Genomic DNA, 20,962 nt, shown 5'->3' with positions numbered 1-20,962 from the left:
AAACCAAACATGTTACTATCCAGAATATAAAAAAGACATGCGTGTTAGGGTTAATACTGCTGTCTGTGCCCGAGGCTGAGGCCTGGCAAAACGAGCCGGAGCTGGTCCCTTGGTGCCGCATGGCGGCGGCCCACTGCTCCTAGCCACACGGCTAGGGTGGGTTCATGCAGAGCGTACTTTACCCACAGGGTTCGATAAAGTATCTCAAAATTAAAACACCAAAACAAACGTCTTTATAAAGTCGTGGTATTACATACTCCAGGACAGTAGATGGCGGCATGCGCCTTTTACGTTGGTTTGTAGTCCACCGGTAAGAGCGAAGCAGGAGGCAGAAGAAGCTGAAACATGGCGGCGGCCAGAAGACTGAAACGCGTGGTGGCTTCGCAGCCTGGATTCTTAGCTCTCAACTCATCCACGGATCCTGCCAACGTCAGCAGCAGTCGGCGAAAGCGTGTTAACAAGAACAAGAAAAAGAACTGGAACAAATACAGCGAGATCCGAGACGTCGAAGACTTCTTAGACGACGTCAGATTTCAGGAGAGAACCTCAGGGTACGTTGTTTCGGGTCGAATGAGCCACAGAAATGGCCGGGAGCTCTCCCGTCGACACCGCCTGTTAGCAGCCTGGTTCCCCACCACGTAGGCGCTTGTTTAACGTTTCCTTCGCCTCAATGGCAACACTGTCGACAACAGCTGGACGCACACCAAGGCCCCGTACTCGACTCCCGAGCCAAGGCTCGTCGGCGTGGCTGAGCCACAGCTGCGTTCCGTGTATTTCAGCAAGATTTGCACGACTTGGCCATATCCCATCAAGTCTTTAGTCACTACTGTTTCACCCGCGTGATAAAATGTGAAATAATCTGCTGTTATTCTTTAACACAGGGGCCTGTTATCCGATAAGTCAGATGGAAGTCTATTCTTTGTTGATGCTGGAGGCCAAAAGAAACCCGCACAGCAAGGTAATAACTGCAGCCTTCTAGCTGCCAAGCCCGTCCGCCACTGCTGATTATTAGATTTTGCTGATCTTTCAGCCCTGAAGATGCTTGTGTTTTGTTCACTTTGTCTACAACCGTAGTGATATTTGTAATTGCGTTGGCATTTGACAGTGCAATCCAATGCTGTTGAGCCAGGTTCTTCCCCTTTGTCGAACAAACGAAATCATTGATGAGCAGGAGTTTTAGCTATTGATGTAGTTTGTATAGAGGGGTTCTCTGAAATGGGTGCCCTTTGGCTTCAGCATTCCAGAAAAAAGGCATATACAGTCATTTCTGTATCACTTCAGCTGATAAGATATGTTTGTCTTTCAAGAAAACAGTTTCTCTCCTCAGGTATAAAACTCTGATTGTTATTAGACACGCATTTCTGACAAATCCCCAATAATAATAATGATAATAATAATAATAAATCAATCTTATATAGCGCTTTTCTAACACTCAAAGTCGCTTTACAATAAACGGGGCGAAACAAGGCAACAGATAAACATAACACAGACATGCAGGGGTGGATGAGAAGGGGGGCTACGAGAGGGAGAAGCGGCAGCCACACATGACGCCTGCAGTACTCTCCCACTTAGACACACACAAAAGGGCAAGAAAAAAACCCCAAAAACGACAACAATAGAGGTCAAACCTGCCACAGACAACTGCAGGCTGTAAGAATATAGAACATCAGAATAATATCAGAAAATATTTCAGATTAAATCCTATTGGTACTTTTCCTATTTAGATGTCACTTATTCATGATCACGTTCTCAGTAGAAATTTATTTCTAAAACACAGCATTCTTCACAGGATTTCACGAGGACCTCCCATTTGCCTGTGTAAAACATCGCTCATGGGTTTTTGAGCAATTCATGGAAGGCTGCTGTCTATGCCAGCCTCAAAAACAACAGGCTCTAGATCTAGAGAGGGCTGGTGTGGGTGCAGGTCTTATTTTCAACCAAGCAGTTACACACCTGATTCTATTAGTCAACCAATAGTCTTTGCTAGGGCGGCACAGTGGTTAGCGCGGTCTCCTCACAGCAAGAAGGTCCTGGGTTCGAGCCCCGGGGTAGTCCAACCTTGATGGGTCATCCCGGGTTGTCCTCTGTGTGGAGTTTGCATGTTCTCCCCGTGTCTGCGTGGGTTTCCTCTGATGGCTGCGGTTTCCTCCCACAGTCCAAAGACATGTAAGTCAGGTGAATTGGCTATAGTAAATTGTCCCTAGGTATGAATGTGTGTATGTATGTGTCGGCCCTGTGATGGCCTGGTGACCTGTCCAAGGTGTCTCCCCACCTGCCACCCAGTGACTGCTGGGATAGGGTCCAGCATCCCTGCGACCCTGAGAGCAGGATAAGCGGTTTGGGTAATGGATGGATGGATAGTCTTTGCTAAGGACCTTGATTTGTAGACTCAGGTGTGTAACTGCTTGGTTTGAACAAAGACCTGCATCCACACCGGCACTTTCTGGATCATGTTGCCCATCCTTGAGTATTTTCTCTCACTACTGGCATCCTCTGTCACTTTTGTGACTTCCTTCAGTGTGCACTTGGTATAACATGCACTTTTGGCTATGATATATATCTGAAATTGATATGTGACATTGTCCAACTCCCATTTAATGTCAGTCAGATGATCCAAGCTGCACTTGCATAAATTGTGCTTGATGGGACATGTACTCATGGCTATGATATGATGATTATTTAGTACGGTATGATGGTTGTTGGTGACACAAATTTAGCTACTAATTGCTGAGTGTTTGTAATTTGCTTTGGATAAAAATGGCTCTTCTGCACATCCTTTCTTGCCCTTTACTCTTTTTGCCTCTCATATGACGTCTCCCCACAGTGGTGTCTGGAAATGTTTTCTTAGTATCATCATTCCAATACATCCATTTGTACATGGAAAGGCCTAAAGATGAAAGTCTTAGTGATTATTTAGCTTGATAAGTTCACTTCAGTACAATTTACTTTAACTTAATTCTTATAAATATTTTTTAAAGAAAAGAACAACAAGCTGATCAAAAATATAAGATGTATAAAAACAAATTAACAAGAATTATGAGAATCAGCAAAAAGGATAATTACAGTAAATTATTAGAGGACAACAAAAACAAAATTAAACAAACATGGAAGGTATTAAATGATATTATTAAAAAAGGAAGTGGGAAGGCAGGATACCCTAACCATTTCCTGACTAGAAATAATTCAACTATTAATGACATGGCCATGGTTGCAAATGAGTTCAATAAGTTTTTTGTCAGTGTTGGTCCTGATTTGGCTGAGGAAATTGCAAAGACCGGTAGCAGAGATAATGTGGAAAGCAAGAAAACATCTGTTTAAGAATCCATATTTATAAGGGGAACAAAAATTACAAAGAAATTATTGACACAGTTAAAAATTTCAAGAACAAGAAGTCCACTGACTGGAATGGAATAGACATGTTTATGGTCAAAAATATCATCGAATACATTGCAAAACCTTTGTCTCACATCTGTAACCAATCCCTACAAACCGGTGTTTTTCCAAACAAAATGAAAACAGCCAGTCTTACTAAGTCTGGGGATAAACACATCCTTTCAAATTACAGACCTGTTTCCTTACTTCCACAGTTCTCAAAAATACTAGAAAAAAATTTACTTTTCAAGAATTCATGACTTCGTCACAAAACATAATGTGCTGTACGATCAGCAATATGGTTTTAGAGCAAACAGAACAACTTCATTTGCACTTATAGAATTTATAGATGAAATAACAATGGCAATAGAAAATAGTAAATATGCAATAGGGATATTTATGGGTCTAAAAAAAAAAGGCATTTGACACCGTAGACCATGAATTATTACTGAAAACATTACAGTCATATGGAATTAGAGGAACAGCACTCTCCTGGTTAACCAGGAGACAGATATGACAGATATCAATATGTTGAATTACAAAACTTCAAATCTCACCTACTGAAAGTAACACGTGGGGTCCCCCAGGGCTCAGTGTTGGGGCCATTACTGTTTATTCTCTATATAAACAATATCTGTGAAGTGTCTGAATCTCTGAAAGCCATTTTATTTGCTGATGACACAGATGTATTTTGCTGTGGGAATAATCTGGATCAACTCCTGGATATAGTGGAAAAGGAACTGATGAAGTTGAAGATGTGGTTTGAGGCAACCAAACTAACATTGAATTTAAGTAAAACATCATTTATAATCTTTGGTAACTGTAAAATTAACTCAAACAAGAAACTCATCATTAACAATGTAAAAATAGAAAGAGTGACTGAAATTAAATTTCTTGGGGTAATAGTGGACTATAAATTATGTTGGAAACCACATATAAATTATACCAAGGCCAAAGTATCCAAATCAACTGCAATACTATTCAAAGTCAAAGATCTTCTAAATTAAGCTTCACTTTACACCTTGTACTGTTCCGTCATACTTCCATATATCACCTACTGTGTGGAGGTGTGGGGGAACACATATAAAACCAACACTGATTCAGTCTTCGTTATTCAAAAAAGAGCCTCAAGGATAGTAAACAAAGCCAACTGCAGAGAACCAACAAACCAACTCTTTATCAAACGAAAAACACGTTCAGGTTCAACGGTCTGATGGACTTTAAAACTGCTCAAATCATGTCCAAAGTGTTAAATCATAAAGTACCCAGCAGTATCCAGGGGTTGTTCCAGCTGAGGGAAAGTAATTATGACCTGAGAGGAATATGTACGTTTAAACAAAACCCAGTAAGGACAAATGCAAAATATCACTGTGTCACAACCAAAGCAGTCAAGATATGGAACAACTGCAGTGATGAAATGAAAACATGTGAAACGATAATCAAATTTAAAAGACTCTTTACGAATAATATGTTGAACAGACATGAGATGGCGCTGTGACATCTTGTTTGAGTTGTTCTTGAGTTGTTTAAATGTTGCTCTGCACTTGCTTTGATTGCTTTGTTCTTGTTGTGCTGAATGAATGATCTTTGTTTGATTTACTGCACATCATGGTCACTGGTGGTAGATGATTGAGTTTTCATTTAAATCACACAGTTCACTGTTGAATTATTAAAATAGAAAAAGGGGGTAGGACTAGAAACGTTTTTAACTTCTGCCTACTCCTTGTCCAACTGCCGAGATTTGAAACAAAGGTTCAATGATGAACTTGCTAATAGCTTAATGTAATGATGCGTGTGCTCTTTTTAGTTTAAGCACTGTTGTAGCACTTTTTGTAAAGCGCTGTGGTTTCATTAATCACAGTAGATTTCATGTCCGTCTCAGATTAATTACTTGGAGTAAACGTGTTTTGAATTTGCCAATAAATAGTTCCTGTTACTTTAGACCCCATTCTCTACTTTAGTGCCATCATACATTGTGATAGTTTATATTTAACAAAAATAGATATGGGTTTAAACATGAGTTTCAAATGTTTAACCCCACCATAAATATTCAGTCCTGTTAAAATAAAAATGGGATGGCGTGGAATGTCACCAGGTAAAGGTTTTGACTAGTAGCAGCCATAATGCCCCACAACCAAAAAGACCCAGATGGGAACATGAGTGATAAAACAATTTTAATTTGTTCAACTTGTAATTATGGTTAAGCAGTTACGAGCGTCCATGGGTGGGTTATTTGATGGCTTCTCTTGTACGTATGCTTGTTGGTATTTTGTGTGAAGTTGAATTGTCTTTTCTTTCTGAAGCAACAGAACCACCTGCTGAGGGAAAGAAGAGGAAAGGAAAGGCATCTCGCCCTCTAAGAATAGACCTGATCCTGCAGAATGACTCCCTCATCCCACCTCCTAAAGAGTCAGTCCACATTGTCATGAGCCCCTGTCCTCTAACCTTCCTCGGGCAAAACTGTACTCACAAATTTGTCACATACATAACTTTTAAAAGATGCAAACACACAACAATGAATGTAGAAGGTATTTTATCACACAGGCCAAACATCCGATGAGACAAAGTTATCTGTGTGAAGCACATGTCCTCTTCTGTCTGCCCCTCTCGCATATCTGCCTTTTCTCTCTTTCCCTTGTCTTTTTCAAATTGATTTTGGAGAATAGATACAATGCAGCTATGGAAATCTGAGGAACAACAAGGAGTATAGACGGATGGATGCAAAAAGATAATGAATTTAAAAAAAAAAACTAAGATGGGAAACACACACACACACAGATGCGAAAAGACAAGCCCTAAATCTGGCACTGTATCTGTCCCTACATCGCCTACCCCATGTTTCCCACTACTAATTATGTCTCTTTTCATCACTCCTTCTAGCATTTTGGCCCACCAGCAACCCAACTCCAAGAAGCTCCGTCGCATTGCTCAGAAAGCCGAGCAGCTGGCTGCCAAGGGTGTCGTGCCTCGTAACCAGAGACGGCTGTTGAACAGATGTTCTGCTCCCAGGATAACCAGGAAGGCAGCAGCAGAGGCTAACAACAACCCAGAAAGGGAATTCTATAATATCTGGGGAGAAGAAAGTGAGTGTGAGTGCAAATGAATGCCTGTATCTGTCCAGTGATGATCCCATCCTTGCGCTCCCAGTATTCCCTTCATGGGAATGTGAAGACCTCAGTGGAGCTCAGAGGACTGTTGTGTGAACAGTCCTCTGGGATCTGAGGATATGATACAACTCTACAAACGCGCACACATCCAAACGATGATTACTAGGTGCTTGAAATATGATACAAAAAGTAGATAATCCTCTCACGATGTTTTGAGTGTTCAAGCTCTTCTTCAGACCCATGAAGAAGAGCTTGAATGCGCGAAACATCACTTGGTGGTATGCCGTTAAATGTTCATGGAGAAGTTATAGTGTGCGGACTGCATGTTTCCATGTGAGGATATGATGACATTTGGATGTAGACATGTTTATGTTCATGTTATGGTTCTGTTTGTCAAGGCTGTATGCACATTACAAGACTTCTTCTGTTGCTCAAGCTGAACCGCAAACACAATGTCTTTGTGATTGGGAGTTCGTAGGGCATAAGTCTTCATTCTGATTTTCTAAATGATTGCCTAATTCAAGGGTCTGCATTTCACTCCACAAATGTGCGTTTAAATTCCCTCTAAACAAATTCAGAGAGTGTGTGTATAATACATGTATAGTACGTAATACATGTGGTGTAGTCATGGTCCTAGCTTTTCTCATAGCCTTTCAACCGTGGGTGCCTTTCTGAAAGGGACAGAGCCTCCGTTACCATCAGAACTCATTTTGACTTGTGCATATAGTTGAGCAGAACTAGTGAAATCAAAATGCTAACGCTGCCTCTTACATGTTTAACATTTTCTTGATTATGTAGCCACACAGACAGATGACTCGTGGTACCTTGAACAGACTGGCAAAAAGCGGGTAAAGGTAAGAATTTTAATGGACTGTTTTTAAAAAGTAACATCTGCAACTATTTGTTTGTAATATTGCATTAACCCTCTTGTTTTACTGACCATGAGGGGGAGGTTGTTTGGTCATGTGTGTGTGTGTGTGCGTGTGTGCGTGTGTGCGTGTGCGTGTGCATGGCTAATCTTGCCGACTACTGGACCTATCAGCCTAACATTTTTTGTGCACAGTTATGACAGTACGATGAAGAACCCCTCATGATTAAAGATCTTCGAAAAATGTTTGTTCCTGCTATCGCCGCTCCCTCTCATCGTTTACTCTATAGCTTGGTCGACCAATGCTGCTCTCTGTCACCGCCTGATCTGACTCGGATTGGGCAGCAACATGATCAAAAGTTGTTAAAAGCATTTTGGTAATCCAAAAAATGTTAAAGTTATAGAGGAACAACTTCCTCTAGATTGGAAAGCAGGAAGTGTTGCATACTCTTGTCCCTGCACAATCTGAGCGGCCGCAGATGTGAGTCGCGCATGCATGAGCATACAGGGTTTACCCAGCTTTATTATATTATGAAAACAAAAACAGGGTTAAGGTCAAACCAGAATGGTCCCATAGCAAACTTTTTCTTTTTGGAAAGTGCAAGTTGGACTTGGTCGCATTCATGTGAGGGTCCACCTAGCAGGCTGCGCATCCACAGACTGACAGGCAAAATGGTTTAGGTAGATTTTTTAGCTCGAGCGCTGCATATTAAAAACACAATTTTTCCCCATATTTCCTGTTCAATCGATTTGGGCACTGCGCAAAAGTCTTATAATGGCAAGAAAAACACCAGATTTTCTGTCTGTATGTGTGTGTATCTGTCCGCTGCTAACCTGGTGTACTACTGGGTCTGTCAGGCTAATCACTTTTGTGCACAGTTATGAAACTATGATCAAGGACCTCTCGTGGTTGCGGTGACTCAAAACCTTTGAAAAGTCTGTTCTATACCGCAGTTGAACGCTAACTCCGCAGCTGGTTTTTTGTCAAAGACCAAGCGAAACGGAAATATGCAGGCAGTGCCTCCATATTGTCCCTCTTTCCGGTAGGTGAAAAAAGTGGTGATTCACCAAGTCTGAGCACCGGAGAAGTGCAGATATGCCTGGTGGGGATCTGCTCTCTACTGAGTGCACTTTTCTAGCTTCTTAATGCTCTTGTGTGGCGGTTGGAACTTGACTAATGAGACTGTCATTGGTGTATCAGCGTCCTGAAAAGATGAATGAGAAGCCATCAGTACTTCCTGCAGTGGAGGTGATTGCTCCAGGAGGATCCTACAACCCAGACTTCCTCTCCCACCAGGTATAATGCTACATTCCCGTTTAATCATATCTCTGCAACACAGATCCAGAAAATGGTGATGCGTAGAGGCAACTTTCAGTACTTCAGGGAAATAAATACAGCCTATACTTGAGTTTTTCATACCTCTCAAGGCCAGTCACTGTCATTAGTTGTTATTTTAGCTTTACATTGGTGAATATTGACTACATGACAGAGACAAGAATGGCTTTCTGAAGGCCCATTTCATCAGGCCAAATTCTGCACAGTGATTATGATTAGTAATTATTAGTATTTGATTATTAAAACAATCAAAGAAGGATAAATGTTTGGATTCCAGCAGAGCAACTCATGTGACACGTCTAGTTTGGTACGTGGTTGAATGAAACCTGTGAACAACCAATAAGAAAGTTCTGTTGTAACAATCCCCTCGCAAAACTTGACATTCTATCAATATTGTCTTTGTATTAACAACTCAAAACAAGTTAATATTTCAAAAAGTATACAGAATTGAAAGATCATGTAATCCGCACAGAAATCTGAACAAAATTGCTGTTTAAGGTTGAGTCCAAAATTTTGGGGAGAATAATTAAGAATGTTATGATGGTGCTAGCTTGCAGCTAGTCCACTAATTACCTTCAAACCATCATTCTCAGTTTTCATGTAATCACTCAGATATACTCTTGTTGTTTCATCACTAAAAAATTCAAGAGCAATAAAGTTTTATGAATAAAGTAATTGTATAAAAAGTACCGGTACACAAGACAAATGACAACCCCTTGGAATTTTATGGTAGCGTGTCTTGGAGACCGGGCAGCGTTTCATGATGGCAAACTTTGACACATCAGACTTCTGCTAATTGCTTCCAAAGCGTGTTATCCTGTTGTCACTGAATACAGTCAGGATGGGGGCCGCTGGCTTATTTTTAGCACGAAGGGAAAACAAGCACAGTAGAACGCTTTAGATAGTTGCAAAAAAGTTGCGGTGGATTTCACACTGACTTGAAGGTGTTTTTATTTTCTAAGTATTAAAAAAGTTTAAATGACAGGGTAAGAGGAGAGGTGATGATTAGCAGCAGCAGTATGGTTTCATGCCAGGAAAGAGCACCACAGATAATAGTAATAATAATAATAATCATCATCATCATCATCATAAATTAAACTTACATGGCGCTTTTCTAATACTCAAAGTGGCTTTACAATAAACGGGGTGAAACAAGACGACAGATAAACATAACACAGACATACAGGGGTGGATGGGAAGGGGGCTACGAGAGGGAGAAGCGACAGCCACACATGACGCCAGCAGTACTCTCCCACTCAGACACACACAAAAGGGCAAGAGAAACAAACATCATAAACCACAGATGAAGTCTGAAGAGGTGAGTCCCGACCAATGACTTGAATGTGGGCAGCCCGCAGCAGTGTCCGATGCACTTGGGGAGGGAGATGAAGGAGGGAGTTGAGGGAGGCAGCAGGTCGAGTGCTCGGTCCTTAGTCTGCCTCAGATTAGGGGTGGACGAAAGGACGGGGAGGCACGAGAAGGCAGTGGAGAAGAGGTGTGTCTTGAGACAGGATTGAAAGAGTGGGAGGGATTCTGAGTCTCTAATGATTTTGGGAAGTGTGTTCCAGAGCCTGGGAGCTACCCAGGAGAAGGCTCGGTCACCAAAGCCGCAGAGGTTGGACCTGGGGGTAGCAAGAAGGGAGGCTAAGGTGGATCTGAGTGACCGACAGGGTTGGTAGGGGGAGAGGAGGTCGGTGAGGTATGGGGGAGCCAGTTTGTGAAGGGCTTTATAAGTAAGAACCAGGATTTTGTAATTGATCCGGTGGGAGATGGATAGTCAGTGGAGGTCTTTTAGGATGGGGTGAAGTGGTGCCAGGATTTGGTAAAATTTAAAAGTCAAGCAAATGTATTCTGGACCAGGTGGAGTCTCTTGATAGAGCTAGCACTGATGCCATAGAGGAGTGAGTTGCAGTAATCAAGGCGGGAGGAGATGAAGGCAGGGATCGGTATGTGATGTTTGCTTTGAGAATGTTGATTGAGAAGTATAGAGAAGGCCAGAAGGAGTTACATTGTGTCTTTGTGGATTTAGAGAAAGCATACGACAGGGTGCCGAGAGAGGAGGTGTGGTATTGTATGAGGAAGTCAGGAGTGGCAGAAAAGTATGTAGGAGTGGTTCAGGGTATGTAGGAGGGCAGTGTGACAATGGTGAGGTGTGTGGTTGGAATGACAGATGGGTTCAAGGTGGAGGTGGGATTACATCAAGGATCAGCTCTGAGCCCTTTCTTGTTTGCAATGGTGATGGACAGGTTGATGGACGAGATCAGGCACAAGTCTCCGTGGACGATGATGTTTGCGGATGTCATTGTGATCTGTATTGAGAGTAGGGTGCAGGTTGAGGAGAGCCTGGAGAGGTGGAGGTATTCACTGGAGAGAAGAGGAATGAAAGTCAGTAGGAGCAAGACGGAATACCTATGTGTGAATGAGAGGGAGGACAGTGGAATGGTGAGGATGCAAGGAGTAAAGGATACGAAGGCAAATGAGTTTAAATACTTGGGGTCAACTGTCCAAAGTAACGGGGAGTGCAGAAGAGAGGTGAAGAAGAGGGTGCAGGCAGGGTGGAGTGGGTGGAGAAGAGTGTCAGGAGTCATTTGTGACTGAAGGGTACCAGCAAGAGTTAAAGGGAAGGTTTACAAGATGGTAGTGAGTCCAGCTATGTTATATGGTTTGGAGACTGTAGCACTGATGAAAAGACAGGAGGAGGAGCTGGAGGTGGCAGAGATGAAGATGATAAGATTTTCACTGGGAGTGATGAAGAAGGACAGGATTAGGAACGAATATATTAGAGGGACCGCTCAAGTTGGACGGTTTGGAGACAGCAAGAGACAATTGAGATGGTTTGGACATGTGTGGAGGAGAGATGCTGGGTATATTGGGAGAAGGATGCTGAATATGGAGCTGCCAGGGAAGAGGAGAAGAGGAAGGCCAAAGAGGAGATTTTTGGATGTGGTGAGAGAGGACATGCAGAGGACAGGAAGAAATGGAAACGGATGATCCACTGTGGCGACCCCTAACGGGAGCAACCAAAGTTAGTAGTAGTAATAGTAGAAAAAAGTTGAAATTACAGATTCATCCATCTGGATTAAAAGGTATGAAAATTTAATTTGGGACTGAAGAAATAGTTTGTAATGTGGAAAAGAGGCTTGGGTTTGTGTGCAAAGTTCAGTTTAGAGAGGGTTTCGTTGGGAGAGGTTTATACTGGATATATATATATATAGTATTTGTCAGCCAGAAATTAAACCTCGTAAGATTGACGACCCGGCGGCATGGTGGTGCAGTAGTTAGCACCGTCACCTCACAGCAAGAAGGTCCTGGGTTCGAGCCCCGGGGTGGTCCAACCTTGGGGGTCGTCCAGGGTCGTCCTCTGTGTGGAGTTTGCAAGTTCTCCCCATGTCTACGTGGGTTTCCTCTGGGGACTCCGGTTTCCTCCCACAGTCCAGAGACATGTAGGTCAGGTGAATCGGTCATACTAAATTTCCCCTAGGTGTGTGTGTGTGTGTCCAAGGTGTCTCCCCGCCTGCTGCCCGGTGACTGCTGGGATCGGCTCCAGCATCCCTGCGACCCTGAGAGCAGGATAAGCGGTTTAGATAATGGATGGATGGAAGATTGAAGACCCTGATTAATTGACGAATCTCATCCGCCTAGCTTGCATAGCAACTTTTCTAAGTTAAGGCCAGTGTCCTGCAGGTTTTCTATTAACCAGTATTAGTGCTCATCACTACTCAAACGATCTGCCTATAAAACCCTAAACTCTCTTCTTGGCTCCCTCTCTTACTCCCCTAACCCAGGCCTTGCTGCTTGAGGCTCATGAAGTGGAGGTGAAAAAACAAAAGGAAGAAGACAAATTACAGAGAAAATTGGCTTTCAACAGAGAAGATACAGCTACAGAGGTACTTTTTGTTACATCAGCACCAGTTTCCCCTTAAGTTCCCCTCCAGCTGTCCCCTCCCAATGTGGCCAAAAAAAATTCCAGTCTGTTGTTTAAATGACTATTGATTTTGTGGGTCATTACATGAATCTTGAACTGGATTCTGCTTGTACGTTCCTCTCCTCAAGGAAACGGTCTTCCAGGAGCAGGTGGAGGGCCTGCTGGAGGAGGAGGAAGGGGAGGAGCCTAATAAGGAAGAGGATGACATTCCAGTAGGAGCCACCGCATTGGTGGAGAAGAAAACCGAGAAACAAAGAAAGAGAGAGAAGGCAGAGAAGATCAAGGTTTGATATTCACTCAACTTCAAATTTAGACACCGATTTTGTATTTTCAATGGCGTATTACTCACACTTACGCAGAACACACAATGTGAGTGTACCAGTTCATCTACTTCTAAGCACACATCACCAGGGTCGTACTGTCACACTGTTGATGTTTTCCACCTGCTGATTGATTCCAGTGTCAGTGTAAGGTACCCTTAATGGTACCTTTGTAACTTCAGCAATTAATAGTTCATTTGAATGTGGAAATTAGGGGCCTCCGGGGTAGCGTAGCGGTCTATTCCATTGCCTACCAATACAGGGATTGCCTTTTCGAATCCCCGTGTTACCTCCGGCTTGGACGGGCATCCCTACAGACACAATTGGCCATGTCTGCGGGTGGGAAGCCAGATGTGGGTGTGTGTCCTGGTCACTGCACTAGTGCCTCCTCTGGTCGGTCGAGGCGCCCGTTTGGGGGGGAGGGGGAACTGGGGGGAATAGTGTGATCCTCCCACGCACTACATCCCCCTGGTGAAATTCCTCACTGTCAAGTGAAAAGAAGCGGCTGGTGACTCCACATGTATCAGAGGAGGCATGTGGTAGTCTGCAGCCCTCCCCGGCCTGGCACGGGGGATGGAGCAGAGACCGGGACGGCTTGGAGAGCGGTGTGATTGGCCAGGTACAGTTGGGAGAAAAAAAGCAACAAAAAAAAAAAAGATGTGGAAAAATAGTTTTTGATTGTGTTGATGTTTGCAAAATATTTGCCTGTAAGTTCTGCAGGTGCGCTGACCTGTGTGTCGTATGTAAGACAGCAGGACACCAGCTGCACCCCAGCTCTTGTCAGTCACATTTCTCCAATTAGTCCTTCAGTTTCTAAGCTCTGCAAATATTGAAGGGTTCCCCTTTGGGAAAGTCTGGGTTAGTGTTTTTTTAAAAATTTTTTTTAATAACAGCTCTCTTAGCGTGCACCCTCGCAAGGCGACGTTCTTCAGCGTCGCCCCTGCCTTAGCGTGCACCCTCGCAAGGCCACGTTCTTCAGTGTTTCCCCTGTCTTAGCATGCACCCTCGCAAGGCCACGTTCTTCAGTGTTTCCCCTGCCTTAGCGTGCACCCTCGCAAGGCCACGTTCTTCAGCGTCACCCCTGCCTTAGCGTGCACCCTTGCAAGGCCACGTTCTTCAGCGTCGCCCCTGCCTTAGCGTGCACCCTCGCAAGGCCACGTTCTTCAGTGTTTCCCCTGCCTTAGCGTGCACCCTCGCAAGGCCACGTTCTTCAGTGTTTCCCCTGCCTTAGCGTGCACCCTCGCAAGGCCACGTTCTTCAGTGTTTCCCCTGCCTTAGCGTGCACCCTCGCAAGGCCACGTTCTTCAGCGTCGCCCCTGCCTTAGCGTGCACCCTTGCAAGGCCACGTTCTTCAGCATTGTCCCTGCCTTAGCGTGCACCCTTGCAAGGCCACGTTCTTCAGCATTGCCCCTGCCTTAGCGTGCACCCTCGCAAGGCCACGTTCTTCAGCGTTGCCCCTGCCTTAGCATGCACCCTCGCAAGGCCACGTTCTTCAGCGTTGCCCCTGCCTTAGCGTGCACCCTCGCAAGGCCACGTTCTTCAGCGTTGCCCCTGCCTTAGCATGCACCCTCGCAAGGCCACGTTCTTCAGCGTTGCCTCTGCCTTAGCATGCACCCTCACAAGGCCACGTTCTTCAGTGTTTCCCCTGCCTTAGCGTGCACCCTTGCACGGCCACATTCTTCCGCGTTGCCCCTGCCTTAATGTGCACCCTCGCAAGGCCACGTTCTTCAGCGTTGCCCCTGCCTTAGCATGCACCCTCACAAGGCCACGTTCTTCAGCGTTGCCCCTGCCTTAGCGTGCACCCTCGCAAGGCCACGTTCTTCAGTGTTTCCCCTGCCTTAGCATGCACCCTCACAAGGCCACGTTCTTCAGCGTTGCCCCTGCCTTAGCATGCACCCTCACAAGGCCACGTTCTTCAGTGTTTCCCCTGCCTTAGCATGCACCCTCACAAGGCCACGTTCTTCAGCGTTGCCCCTGCCTTAGCATGCACCCTCGCAAGGCCACGTTCTTCAGCGTTGCCCCTGTCTTAGCATGCACCCTCACAAGGCCACGTTCTTCAGTGTTTCCCCTGCCTTAGCATGCACCCTCGCAAGGCCACGTTCTTCAGCGTCGCCCCTGCCTTAGCGTGCACCCTTGCAAGGCCACGTTCTTCAGTGTTTCCCCTGCCTTAGCATGCACCCTCGCAAGGCCACGTTCTTCAGCGTCGCCCCTGCCTTAGCGTGCACCCTTGCAAGGCCACGTTCTTCAGTGTTTCCCCTGCCTTAGCGTGCACCCTCGCAAGGCCACGTTCTTCAGTGTTTCCCCTGCCTTAGCGTGCACCCTTGCAAGGCCACGTTCTTCAGCGTTGCCCCTATCTTAACGTGCACCCTTGCAAACACTCTTCAGCGTTGCCCCTGCCTTAGCGTGCACCCTCGCAAGGCCACGTTCTTCAGCGTCGCCCCTGCCTTAGCGTGCACCCTTGCAAGGCCACGTTCTTCAGTGTTTCCCCTGCCTTAGCATGCCCCCTCGCAAGGCCACGTTCTTCAGTGTTTCCCCTGCCTTAGCGTGCACCCTTGCAAGGCCACGTTCTTCAGCATTGTCCCTGCCTTAGCGTGCACCCTTGCAAGGCCACGTTCTTCAGCATTGCCCCTGCCTTAGCGTGCACCCTCGCAAGGCCACGTTCTTCAGCGTTGCCCCTGCCTTAGCATGCACCCTCGCAAGGCCACGTTCTTCAGCGTTGCCCCTGCCTTAGCGTGCACCCTCGCAAGGCCACGTTCTTCAGCGTTGCCCCTGCCTTAGCATGCACCCTCGCAAGGCCACGTTCTTCAGCGTTGCCTCTGCCTTAGCATGCACCCTCACAAGGCCACGTTCTTCAGTGTTTCCCCTGCCTTAGCGTGCACCCTTGCACGGCCACATTCTTCCGCGTTGCCCCTGCCTTAATGTGCACCCTCGCAAGGCCACGTTCTTCAGCGTTGCCCCTGCCTTAGCATGCACCCTCACAAGGCCACGTTCTTCAGTGTTTCCCCTGCCTTAGCATGCACCCTCACAAGGCCACGTTCTTCAGCGTTGCCCCTGCCTTAGCATGCACCCTCGCAAGGCCACGTTCTTCAGCGTTGCCCCTGTCTTAGCATGCACCCTCACAAGGCCACGTTCTTCAGTGTTTCCCCTGCCTTAGCATGCACCCTCGCAAGGCCACGTTCTTCAGCGTCGCCCCTGCCTTAGCGTGCACCCTTGCAAGGCCACGTTCTTCAGTGTTTCCCCTGCCTTAGCATGCACCCTCGCAAGGCCACGTTCTTCAGCGTCGCCCCTGCCTTAGCGTGCACCCTTGCAAGGCCACGTTCTTCAGTGTTTCCCCTGCCTTAGCGTGCACCCTCGCAAGGCCACGTTCTTCAGTGTTTCCCCTGCCTTAGCGTGCACCCTTGCAAGGCCACGTTCTTCAGCGTTGCCCCTATCTTAGCGTGCACCCTTGCAAACACTCTTCAGCGTTGCCCCTGCCTTAGCGTGCACCCTCGCAAGGCCACGTTCTTCAGCGTCGCCCCTGCCTTAGCGTGCACCCTTGCACGGCCACATTCTTCCGCGTTGCCCCTGCCTTAATGTGCACCCTCGCAAGGCCACGTTCTTCAGCGTTGCCCCTATCTTAGCGTGCACCCTTGCAAACACTCTTCAGCGTTGCCCCTGCGTTAGCATGCACCCTCACAAGGCCACGTTCTTCAGTGTTTCCCCTGCCTTAGCGTGCACCCTTGCAAGGCCACGTTCTTCAGCATTGCCCCTGCCTTAGCATGCACCCTCGCAAGGCCACGTTCTTCAGTGTTTCCCCTGCCTTAGCGTGCACCCTTGCAAGGCCACGTTCTTCAGCATTGTCCCTGCCTTAGCGTGCACCCTTGCAAGGCCACGTTCTTCAGCATTGCCCCTGCCTTAGCGTGCACCCTCGCAAGGCCACGTTCTTCAGCGTTGCCCCTGCCTTAGCATGCACCCTCGCAAGGCCACGTTCTTCAGCGTTGCCCCTGCCTTAGCGTGCACCCTCGCAAGGCCACGTTCTTCAGCGTTGCCCCTGCCTTAGCATGCACCCTCGCAAGGCCACGTTCTTCAGCGTTGCCTCTGCCTTAGCATGCACCCTCACAAGGCCACGTTCTTCAGCGTTGCCCCTGCCTTAGCATGCACCCTCACAAGGCCACGTTCTTCAGTGTTTCCCCTGCCTTAGCGTGCACCCTTGCAAGGCCACGTTCTTCAGTTTTTCCCCTGCCTTAGTGTGCACCCTTGCAAGGCCACGTTCTTCAGTGTTTCCCCTGCCTTAGTGTGCACCCTCGCAAGGCCACGTTCTTCAGTGTTGCCCCTGCCTTGTGCACTGAATCCATCTTTTTAATCTCACCTTGGTTACAAATGTAATCCCTAAGGTTTGGAAGGCTGCCTTGTTTTACCCCTTTTAAAAGGAGGGGATCCAACCATGCTAAATAATTACAGACCAAATTCAAAACTTTCTGTAGTAGCCAAAGTATTGGAAGTATCAGAATCTCTGCACTCAATCAATACTATCTGGTCATCAGTCAGGGTTCAGGAAGAAGCATAGCACTGTTACCGCTGCCATCAAAGTTGTAAATGACATCAGCAGCGTGTTGGATAAAAAGCAACACTGTGTGTCTCTTTTTATTGATTTGTCAAAAGCCTTTGATACCATGGATCACGATATTCTGATATAGTGACTTGTTAATACTGGCTTCTCTGTACCGTCTGTAGGTTGGTTTATCAATTATCTTACGGAGAGGACCCAGGCTACCCAGTTTGAGGGGCTTACTTCTGAAGTCCAAAAGCCTGTAAGGGGGTCCCTCGGGGTTCTGTCCTGGGTCCACTTTTATTTACTGTGTACATAAACTGCTTGGGAGAAAATGTTCAGAACTCATCTTTCCATTTTTATGCAGATGATAGTTATTTATTGTTATGCGGCTACTCTCAGCAAAGCTTTTGAGTATCTGCAAAATGCTTGTAACAGAGTGCAAGCTCAGCTTTATCAACTGAAGCATGTCTTGAATGCTGAAAAAAACAAACTTATGGTGTTTTCAAACACTAGGAAGTTAGGGTTAAATCAGAGCATTGTTACTACTCAAGGTAAACAGACTTAGGCAGTCTCCACCTACAAATACTTGGGATTTTTAATTGATAACCACCTCTCTTTTAAGCCCCATATACAGAGTCTGGTGAAGAAGTTGAAAGTGAAGTTAGGTTTTTATTTTAGGAACAAGTCTTGTTTTTCTCTCAATGTCAGGCGAAGACTAGTTGAAGCAACATTCTTGCCTGTTCTTGACTATGGTGACTTACTGTACATGAAGGCATCAGCCCATTGTCTCTATATGTTAGACACTGTTTATCATGGAGCATTATGGTTGGTTACAAACTGTAGAGCTCTCACTCATCACTGTATCCTTTACTCCAAAGTCAATTGGCCTGCTCTATCAACACGGCGACTTAGTCACTGGTATTTTTTTTATCTATAAGGCCATTCTGGGTACCCTCCCCTGTTATTTATCTATCTTTCTGTCCGTAAAACATGGCACTTATGGGTTACGGTCTCAGGACACCTTGCAAATGACTGTTGCTAAAGTTCGGACTGAACTGGGCAAGAAGGCCTTAGTGTTTTCTGCACCATCTGCCTGGAATAGCCTGCAGAATAGACTTAAACTCCAGGACTTGGTTCCTCTATCTGAATTTAAAGGTACTATGGTTAAATCTATAGAATCTGAGTCTGTTGGAAATTGTAAATGTTTCAGTTGATAACAGGTTTGTATCTTTTCCCTTCATTTTTATGCTATTTTGCACTTTGAGCTATTCTGTTGTCTTCATGTGAGTGTGTGCTGAAACTAAATAAAGGTAAACGAAAAATGAACAATACAGGGAGACGTTCACGCTGAGTTTCACTTGGCGGATTTTTGAGCAACATTAACATTTAAAGAAAAATCACAATGTTCCTAAAAATTGAGTGAATGAAAAAAGTATCTCAATGTAGTAGCTCTCCCTCTTTTCCTCATTTTCCACTCCACCCATCCCAGGAACAGAAGCGGTTATCTCAAAGACAGCAGACGGGTCAGCGGCAACAGCTCTTCCAGCTGCGCTCCATCAAGTCCTCCATCAAACTCATTGAAGAGAGGACCAGGCAAAGACAGAAACAACGCAAGGCCAAGCAGGAGGCGCAGAAAGCCCTTCCCAGACGCCTTGGCAGGCTTAAGTACATACAAACCATTCTCAACTCCTTTATGCTCACAAATCTAAACTGTTGAAAGTTTAGACCTGCTTTTGAATGATCTTAAAAATATCCTGTCTTCTACAAATGATGTCCTTTCTACAAATGATCTGTCACAGATGTGAACATTTGTATTTTAAAAACTTGTAGTTTGCCTCAGTTGTTCCCAGTGCTGATGGCTGTATTCAAACTTGGTTAACCTTGTACTTGTTATAGACTTTTGTGGCATGTTGATTGCAGTAAAGTTCTTCCTACTCCCATTTTCATCTGTTTACTTTTTTTAGCCGTATTTTGTCATTTGACCTCTAAAAACTATATTGTTACTAAAATGCATCGTTTAAAGATTTATTATTTGCCTTACCAGAAGGGGGCAATGTGAGCATTGTAAAACGTGATTGTACTGTACTATTATATTTCTCCAAAGTAACGAGTTTTTCCCCTCATCTGCAGGTTTCAGCCACAGGACCTGGAGGTTCAGCTCAGCGATGAGTTGGCGGGCTCCCTACGCAGACTCAAGGTACCTCACTAATTTTCATCAGATGCATATTCCAGACACTATGTTCTTCTCCTCTGCCCTTCTTTGACACTCCACACTTCTTTCTGTCTTACTCTTCAAAGAGTACTGTAGCCATTCCTTACAGTGTGAAAAAAGTTCAAACTTTGTGAAGGAGTAGTGAATCAAATAAATCCAGACTGACTTATGTAAGTACATTTGTCTCTCCTCTCGCTACTTTTACTGCTGTGGTTTTACAGCCAGAGGGCAGCATCCTCAAAGACCGCTTCAAGAGTTTACAGAAGAGGAATCTCATTGAACCAAGGGAACGAGCTAAGTAAGTACCTCTCAGACTGTCGCATACCAGCTTATCGGGTACACCCAGCCAGTGTAAATGCTGATTCCAATAGTGGATGAATATACTTGGTTGCTAAAATGCCTTCCAATAGCTTTCACCTTTTTTTTGTACATTTTTTTTCCACATTTGTGTTTGTATTGATTTATTCACCTCCCTCCTCATCTTTCTTTGTTCTCCCTCCTCTTGAACCCTCTTCACTCCTTTTTCAGGTTCAAGAGGAAATACAAGCTCCACTATGTGGAGAAGAGGGCTTTTAAAGCAATCACTTGAGGTCAAGACCACACAAGAGACTGAGCATCAGGAGAATCTGAGTTATGTGCAGAACAGCCATATATATATGTATATATATATGTATATATATATATGTATATATATGTATATATATATATGTATGTATGTATGTATATATTAGCAGCTGATGAGTGCGAGATGCACGAAACAGGCCTGTACTGCAATGTATTAAAATCTTTTTTCCTGTATCCGTGTTGATATATATATATATATATATATATATATATATATATATAGTTTCTGTAATCACTGTGGTGATGATTGCAATTAGCATGAAAGAATTTCCCATTCATAAAAATAGAACTTCAATTTCATAAGGGCTGTAAATGTGCTTGACATTTGTGATCTACTGACTCATAACTGATTGTGTATTTCACACGTGGTTATGATGACTTACCTTTTCCTATGCTAGTCACTTAACAATAATTCAAATATTTTTGACTACTTAGTGCATATTTTGTAATGTTCATCTGAAGGCAACTTCCTTTCATCACATCCGACTGAAAAGCATTTGACACCAAATGGATGAGAATGAACTTTGTATAACTGGATGTTCTTAAAGTGCTTTTTATCAAGGGCTGAGGTGACAAAGGGCCGCACCCAACTTCTGCTGTGGTCATACACGTGAAGATGTCATGAATAACATGTCGGCCTCAGGAATAATGTCCACTGCATGTAATC

At 45.0% G+C, this 20,962-nt stretch overlaps 1 protein-coding gene across 4 annotated transcripts in view; it reads left to right on the top strand.

Moving 5' to 3' along the window:
* Positions 1 to 345: 345 nt before the first annotated feature.
* Positions 346 to 20,962, top strand: part of nop53 (NOP53 ribosome biogenesis factor) — a 20,863-nt gene continuing 246 nt past the window's right edge. Inside the window, exons 1-12 of one of the 4 annotated variants that reach the window (XM_056283525.1) lie at positions 346 to 551; positions 882 to 958; positions 5,682 to 5,781; positions 6,253 to 6,461; positions 7,278 to 7,333; positions 8,549 to 8,644; positions 12,469 to 12,570; positions 12,737 to 12,892; positions 18,949 to 19,124; positions 19,590 to 19,656; positions 19,893 to 19,969; positions 20,200 to 20,962. The exon at positions 20,200 to 20,962 is cut by the window's right edge and continues 246 nt beyond it. In XM_056283525.1, the coding sequence (XP_056139500.1) occupies positions 346 to 551; positions 882 to 958; positions 5,682 to 5,781; positions 6,253 to 6,461; positions 7,278 to 7,333; positions 8,549 to 8,644; positions 12,469 to 12,570; positions 12,737 to 12,892; positions 18,949 to 19,124; positions 19,590 to 19,656; positions 19,893 to 19,969; positions 20,200 to 20,260 (1,383 nt within the window). In that variant the 3' untranslated portion in view covers positions 20,261 to 20,962. Of the gene's footprint in view, positions 552 to 881; positions 959 to 5,675; positions 5,782 to 6,252; positions 6,462 to 7,277; positions 7,334 to 8,548; positions 8,645 to 12,468; positions 12,571 to 12,736; positions 12,893 to 18,948; positions 19,125 to 19,589; positions 19,657 to 19,892; positions 19,970 to 20,199 lie in introns of all 4 variants that reach the window. The other 3 variants (XM_056283524.1, XM_056283523.1, XM_056283526.1) reach the window with 3 other exon arrangements.

This window comes from Lampris incognitus, chromosome 7, assembly GCF_029633865.1.
Source record: "Lampris incognitus isolate fLamInc1 chromosome 7, fLamInc1.hap2, whole genome shotgun sequence".
Taxonomy (NCBI): Eukaryota; Metazoa; Chordata; class Actinopteri; order Lampriformes; family Lampridae; genus Lampris; species Lampris incognitus.
Note: the sequence above shows the minus strand (reverse complement) of the source record. Positions and strands in the feature narration are given on the sequence as shown.